The sequence below is a fragment of the Doryrhamphus excisus genome, linkage group LG19 (genome assembly GCF_037039965.1).
Source record: "Doryrhamphus excisus strain RoL-2023G ecotype Guam linkage group LG19, RoL_Dexc_Guam_v1.1, whole genome shotgun sequence".
Classification (NCBI taxonomy): domain Eukaryota; kingdom Metazoa; phylum Chordata; class Actinopteri; order Syngnathiformes; family Syngnathidae; genus Doryrhamphus; species Doryrhamphus excisus.
The window spans coordinates 13,314,906-13,322,964 of record NC_136375.1 but is presented as its reverse complement, the minus strand read 5'-3'; the positions used below and the strand labels follow the sequence as shown (position 1 = coordinate 13,322,964).

The 8,059-nt window shown below is 42.6% G+C and overlaps 1 protein-coding gene across 1 annotated transcript in view; it reads right to left on the bottom strand.

The window, feature by feature from the left end:
* The window catches only part of syndig1l (synapse differentiation inducing 1-like), a 33,214-nt gene that overhangs the window by 4,510 nt on the left and 20,645 nt on the right, over positions 1-8,059 (bottom strand). Inside the window, exon 3 of the mRNA XM_058057401.2 lies at positions 3,842-3,979. Coding sequence (XP_057913384.2) covers positions 3,842-3,979 — 138 coding nt within the window. The remainder of the gene's footprint in view (positions 1-3,841; positions 3,980-8,059) is intronic.

Sequence of the window (8,059 nt, the reverse complement as noted above, 5' to 3'; positions counted from 1 at the left end):
CCGGACCCGGATAAGCGAAGGAAAATGGATGGATGGATGGATCACTTAATGCAGAATCCTCATCAACAACATCACCAAAAGCTAGAAATAGGACCATTTTCACCACCACAAAACGTTTGTGTTTTAGGACTAGCACTGGACTCAGGCCCAGTCTGCTCCTCTGAAAGCAGCAATAGAGTATGACAAGTGTCTCCTGTATTTACTTCTCTTTATTGAACTACTAACCACAGTAAGGAGACATCTTATTCAAGAGGCAGCAGCAACCGAGTGCTGTCGCAGCCAAACTGAGGGCTTGGCCACACGGGAATGTTTTCAGGTACAAATGGTAATGCTTTTTATCATTTCAGCCTTTCAATCACTAGGCAACAACGTTCTGGCTGCCCTGAAACGGTATCTTTTGAAAACGGCTTCCAGAGTGTATTGGCCCAAAGGATAAGATCCGTAGGGTGGCTGGGCGTTTCCTTAGAGATAAGGTAAGAAGCAACGTCAACCGGGAAAAAATGCATTGATGGGAGTCGGATGAGTTGGCTCAGATCAGGATGCCTCCTGGACGTCGGACCGGTAGGAGACCCAGAACACTATGTTGCTAAACTGGCCTGGGAATGGATCGGGATCTACCGACAAAGTAGCCAAGGAGAGGGAAGTCGTCTGCTGCCCCTGCGACCCGATCTCGGATAAGCAAAGGAAGATGGATGGATGAGCCACAGTAAGGAGACGGAAGGGAGACCTCAGCAAAGGGCCAATTATCACTAGCCACGTTTACATGGACCCAAATATTCCAAATCCATTCGGGTTATTTGAATCTAACCTTTGTATACACCTCATTCCGAAAGACAAGTGCCAATCCGAATGAATATATAATCGGATTCACAGGGGTGGAATATTCCTTTCCCCAATCCGATTGAGGTATCTTGTACCCGCTCAATCGGAAAGTTGTCAGACTGCGTTCTTCTTCGTGGTGTTTTTCTTCTTCTGTCGTTTATTGGCGGTTGGCAAGCAGCTTTCGTGTGCATTAGCGCCATCTGTGGAACAGAATCTAAACCCTTCTATACGCCATTCACAAGTCCAGTTTTATTAAAAAAGAAAATACGTATCTATATAAAACATGTGCCGAGCTTAATTATAAAATATTAGCAAGATTGAACTTTATCTTTTCCTGTTCCCGGGTGCGTTCTTTCAGCGAATGCTGAGATATGACGTAACACGCAGCTCGAGATGTTTTTCGATTAAAAAAAAATGGCGGCGAGCAATCGGCACTGGACTGCTGCGGAAAGTTTGTTTTTGATTCAAACTAAATTTCAAGACTGGACGAAGGAAAAACTAACAATACGGAGTTATTCCAACAAGTGAAAGAAAAACTTGAGGAAGTCGGTATCACGTGATGTTGATGTTTACGTTTTACTGCGCATGCCCCATTGACTATTCTGGTTGATTATAGCGGCGCATGTAGACACGCCATTGGAATATTCCTTTCCATGTATACCATTGCTTTCGGAAAGGTCATTCAAAAACAGAAAAACTCCTCATGTAAATGTGGCTACTATCTTTGAACGCAACATAAACTATGGGAAAATGCTAATATTGCTATTGCTACGTGTCTTAGCATAAAACATGAATACACAGTCAACACACAACACACTTCAGCTCCAGATAAACAACCCCCTTCATCATGTAAACACTGACACACACACCATTTCATAATAATTAACTCATTCATTGTCATCTATTATCCTGATACCACGGCATGCCGTATGATCGTAACTTTGAGGAAGGGGAGTAAGGGTGGCTCATTTGCATAATCATGAAAACAATCATTGCTTCTCTCGACTTGCGCCGAGAAACATTAATCAGCATCTCCAAACGACACGCTGTCATGCGATTAGCGGCAACTTGATTCCGCAATCGCCCAAAACACTTCAGGTAGTTTAGTTCTCGCCGTGAATCATGCAGCTTAATTGAGCAGACAATTAAAAAAAATGTACCAGGAAGTAAGCGAATGGATTTGTGACAGTGATTTAGTGGCGAGCTAGCTAGTGTCTCTCAGTGCAGTGACCTTCCAAAGACGCCATTGATCTGCCATCCGCAAAGCTCGTTACAGCCGCAAACTTGTTTGTCTTTTTTTGTCTTTGCAGTCAATGTGCCGGCCCTCATTTCGGCATGAACTCAAGAACCTGGAAAAATTTGAGCTTTGACCTCAGCCATCATGGATCTTTTTTCGAATGATCTGGGTTTTCACCTAATCGTTTCAGATCATATCATCTAATCCCAAACGCAGTACGACGACAGAATAAATGAGTTTACTTTGTCTGAAGAGCAGCCAGGTGTGTTATTGAGCTATAAAATCAAAGCCCACCCCACGCCCGCTAATCTGGAATCTTAAGTAAGGGCGACCGTGGCTAAAAGACCAGCCATCACTTCCACATAATTAGCTCAGAAGGATGGAATTAGCTGCTGACAAGATAATTCACTGAGTGCTTTCATCTTAGCTCCAGTAGCGCTCACTTCAACGGGAATCTACATGCCTTTAGGTGCTCTTACAGACTTTTTTTTTTGCTTTTTGCCTTCAAACAACAACGCTTCAAGGGAGTGATGGTTATCGATCAGCGCTGAAGCAGGAGGCGACACGTGGTTCAAACTATTCCTGGCAGGATTGACACTGTCGGCTTAAGTCCTACATTTTCCAAACACAACACCAATCAAGAGCTCAATATGGCTGCCAGGTCTCCACCATTCCTGCCAGGCCCCATGGTACTCTGGCTGAAGATGCTGCATCCCGAAAGGACAGTTGAGTTTGCTGATGTTTGGTAATGGTAATGGTTTAATTTCATTTGAACATGCATCAGATTACAATTGAATGCATCACATAATCAGTTCACAGTTCCACATGTCCAAAAGGAGTAGGAAGAAGCAAAGCTTATTAAATCCTACCCCTCCATCTGGTACTTTTACAATCAGTAACTGTTACATTTGTTCACTTCCTGCTTTCCTAATATAATTTAAGTTTGAAATGCTATGGCTTTTTAACGTAGTCCTAGCATATAAGTGTTCCAAATTTACTTCTTCATATTTCTCCTAGATCATATTTCTCCTCTCTTGTAGAGAAGTATTGGATGTCATTTTTAGGGAATTGGTTATTTTTAGCCTTATGCATTATTTTAGCTGTTTGAAGATGAACTATATCAGCAAGTTGAAGTATTTGTGATTTTAGAAATAAGGAGTTAGTATGTTCTCTGTAGGCGGCATTATGAATTATCCTTACTGACCTTTTTTGCAGTACGAGTAAGATATGGTAGAACCAGAGAGCAATAAAGAGTGTGGAGTGATTTCTGATTGAGAAAGAATTTTGCTTTGTTTAATATTGATATATTTCTGGCCACCTTATGTTGTATGTTTGTAATATGAGGTATCCAGCTCATATTTTCATCTACTTTGATCCCCAGAAATCTTTCAATGTCTTTCAATTGGTGTGTTTCCGCTGGCTGTCATGTTTGGTATAACCCGTTTACGTATACTTGTTTACTTGTGTGGCCGTGGATGAACCTCACATAATGTTTCTAGTTTTTTAAACGAGTCTCGAGCTTAGGGACCAAAACTCCGTTTTTAATTAATTCATGAGGGTGCCTCCATAACGGTACCGTAACCTGAGGTCCACCGGTATATTTCATTTGTGTGTGTTTAGACCTGTAAAAAGGCCATTATTTACGTATGTGTGGTAACTCCCAGTTGTGTTATGCATGTTAGCATTTTACGTGAAAGACTAGTTCCTGGTGATGTTCTCGGTCCATACAGTATTTGTAGGCATCTTCAGGAAGGGAGTGTAATGTAGTGTGTAGTCTCTCACCCCTTGCGAGAAGTAAAACGCTGCAATTCCCAGAGGCCAGAAGCAGCACAGCATGGAGAAGATGGCCAAGCCAAGGTGGTCCCGCGGAGGCACCACAATAAAATTATCCTCGCTCTCGCTGTCGCTGGAGCAGTCCGTCTACACAGGAAACACATGGATATACAAATATATATTTTATTACATGGCACAAAAGTCTGAAAACATGTTACTCATAATGCTGACCTGTTTTTTTTTTTTTTAGGTATACGTTCTTACTTACATCACAGTCTCGGAAGGGGACTCATTGGTAAGCCGAGGAGCACCTGTATGTGCTGCACTGCATCATTCATCTAAGGAATTCATTTTAATACGGTAGGCTTCATATGGTGTTGCATTTTAAGGCGTGGTAACTGAGTGTGATTAAATTTTCATTTTCAAAAACCAGGACACTCAGGAGATGATTCTTTATGCAGGACCTTGGGGTCAAATGTTTGTTTTTTTTTTTTTAGACGTAACCAATATTTGGGGAAAATGTGCCTTCTAAAGTCAGAAGAAGTTGAGCAGTGGCTCCCCCCGATCTACACTTCTTGTAGTAGTCGTGTACAGTTAGACTGCACGGCGGTTGAGTGGTTAGCGCGCAGACCAGGGTTCAATTCCACCCTCGGCCATCTCTGTGTGGAGTTTGCATGTTCTCCCCGTGCATGCGTGGGTTTTCTCCGGGTACTCCGGTTTCCTCCCACATTCCAAAAACATGCTAGGTTAATTGGCCACTCCAAATTGTCCATAGGTATGAATGTGAGTGTGAATGGTTGTTTGTCTATATGTGCCCTGTGATTGGCTGGCCACCAGTCCAAAGACAGCTGGAATAGGCTCCAGCACCCCCCGCAACCCTTGTGAGGATAAGTGGTAAAAAATGAATGAATGAATGAAAGTTTACTAATGTAAAAGTCACTATAGGGTTGTAATTTCATATCTAGAGATCTCTAATAATATTAAAAATCCATATTTAGAAGGTCATAAACAGGTTTTCTATGTGTAATATGTGTTATTATCTGTTATTATGTCTACTATATTGAGTAATAGGAAATATAAATGTGACTATAGGGGTGTTATTTCATGTATAGAGGTCTCTAATAGAGATAATAATGGTAATCACTCCCTGTGTCCTTATTTGGAGCAAGTCAACTCCGGTGTTGTGTTCGTGGACACCTCAGGGAGTGGTAAAAGTGTAAATGTCCAGGGGGGCAGCATGTGAATGTGAGTGTGAATGGTTGTTTGTCTATATGTGCCCTGTGATTGGCTGGCCACCAGTCCAGGGTGTACCCCGCCTCTCGCCCAAAGACAGCTCTGTGACTTATCGTGAGGAAAAGCGGTAGAAAATGAATGAATGAATGAATGAAAGGTACAGTTGGTCAAATCCTGGTTTTCATTTTAAAAAAGTCGATCTAAAAAATTTTTTGGTTATAGTATCATATTGAAGCAGAAAGCATTGGTTTGAAAAAAAAGATATTGTGCATCCTTACTTAGCAGAAACTGCTTAAAATAAGATAAGCAAGGATAAGATACGCCTTTATTAGCAGATTAAAAGACTTGTTGTCCCCCTACACTTTTCTAGATTGTCGTATTCTTGCAACCCCCCGTTACTTGTCTGCCAGCCTGATCAATTCCTTGTTTAGGCTTTTGTTACACGTTCCTTTGTGCAGATCGTCGACAAGTGTGCTCATCAGCTAACGCCTTTCTGTAGGAGATCCATCACTGGTGAGACTTTTTTTTTTTTCCCTATGCATGGATTTGATTGAAGCCTTGTCAAAAGGAAGCGCGGCAACACTGAGAGGAGGTTTTCAGGTTGAGTGGGTGTGGAAATAATATGTATTCAGTGAGAAAAAAGACAATGGGAAAAGACAGACTGCTTGTTGCCATCATCAAGGCTGGTATTCATGGGCTTTTTGTCACGGTCCATTGGTTTTTCATTAGTCTTTTGATGAACATGTCCTCCAAACATCACAAAAAAGGGAGTCACGCTTGAATGTACGCTTCATGTCCGATGTGAAGTGTTTCTGCATATTGTTAAAGCATGCTCCACGTATATATAAGTACACATTGAAACTACCCAAAAAACCTTCCCCTCGAGACAGCCAAGGGACGGACAAAGACGTGTTGTGTAATGAAAAGACATGGGAGATTAAGGCCACATTTTGTGTGCGAGCCATTAAGCTGCATCCTTCACACATCATCCCCTTTGAAGGATCATCCAGCACCACGCCGCAATGTAAGAAATGAATGACAACAACAAAAAAAAAAAAATCCAGGGCTCACAATATGGTTTCATGCTAAAAGAGAATGGTATTTTCAGCTGCGGTGGCGAGAACATCATTGCAAGCAGTAATATGAATCCACGTAATCCTTGGTTTTGGGGCGTGGGTTTATTACCTTTAATCCTGACATGTTATTTGCGGTGTGTCTAATGAGTTTGAATATTGGTTTCACCTTCTGGAGCCAATGAGAGAACATCCTACTCTTATTTGTCTTTGCCTTCTCTGCTAAAAAAAAAGGGTTAGACAACTCAAAACAACCCAAGCTCACTAAAAAATAGATGTCTAGTCGATCGGTGTCTTTGTCTTTGTCATACCATCAGGACCCCCTCACTCAGACGTGTCGAGAATTTTCCAAAGCAGAACACAACATATGATTCTGGCGTGCCACAGGTTATTGTCCCCCTGGGGACACTGGTTGTAGAGCACATGTTCCATTTTATTATTTATTTATTTAAGAATATTTGTTTGGGGCGGCACGGCGGTCGAGTGGTTAGCGCGCAGACCTCACAGCTAGGAGACCAGGGTTCAATTCCACCCTCAGCCATCTCTGTGTGGAGTTTGCATGTTCTCCGGGTACTCCGGTTTCCTCCCACATTCCAAAAAAAAACATGCTAGGTTAATTGACCACTCCAAATTGTCCATAGGTATGAATGTGAGTGTGAATGGTTGTTTGTCTATATGTGCCCTGTGATTGGCTGGCGACCAGTCCAGGGTGTACCCCACCTCTCGCCCGAGCGACCCTCGTGAGGATAAGCGGTAGAAAATGAATAAATGAATATTTATTAGCATTTTGGAAACAAGGCCGCACGGTGGTCGAGTGGTTAGCATGTTGGCCACACAGTCAGGAGTTGGGGAAGACCTGGGTTCGAAGTGGTTTGCATGTTCTCCCCGTACATGTGTGGGTTTTTGCCGGGTACTCCGCTTTCCTCCCCCATTCCAAAAACATGTTAGCTTCTCCAAATTGTCCATAGGTATGAATGTGAGTGTGAATGGTTGTTTGTCTATATGTGCCTGTGATTGGCTGGCCACCAGTCCGGGGTCTACCCAGCTGCGATAGGCATGTTCTCCCCGTGCATGTGTGGGGTTTTGCCGGGTACTTCACTTTCCTCCCCCATTCCAAAAACATGTTAGCTTCACCAAATTGTCCATAGGTATGAATGTGAGTGTGAATGGTTGTTTGTCTATATGTGCCCTGTGATTGGCTGGCCACCAGTCCGGGGTCTACCCAGCTGGGATAGGCTCCAGCATCCCCCCACGACCCTAATGAGCATAAGCGGTATCGAAAATGGATGGATATTAGTAATGACTATAGGGGTGTTATTTAATTTCTGGAAGACTCTAATAATGTTAACAACCATATTAGGAAGGGCATGAACAGGTTTTCTATGCGCTAACTATGAAATGATTCCAGTTCTAAATAATGAATTACTTATTGCAGGATTACTGCATAAGAGAGTTCTTTATCTTGTAAACTTGAATCAGCAGCGCCTCTACTGGTTGCAGCCAAGTATTGCATGCCTCCACTTTGCCTCCACATGCAATTTATCAACAAGACGTTTCTGTTTTCAGCCAATTTCTTTTCAAAGTACCTAATGACTTGAGAGAGCAGTTATACTTTCCATGAATAATCAAAGAAAATAAGCAGCTCTATGTTCTCAAGGAAGCTCATTACCTCCAGCCAGCCACTTTGTATTCAAAGCTAATTGTCCTCAACAAAGTATCCGCCCAGCCAGACTTTGTGGGAGTGAAATGGTTTCATTCTAATGTCCTTTGCAACTTCCTTGATTGATGTTGGAGTTAGCCAGGTGGGTGGTCAAGATCTACCCACCTGCCCGCTTAATGCTCGCGTGAACAGCGTATTAATAGACTCCTAAAATAGAGCCTAGGAGAAGGAGGTGTGTGTGTGTGTGGGGGGGTTAATTTG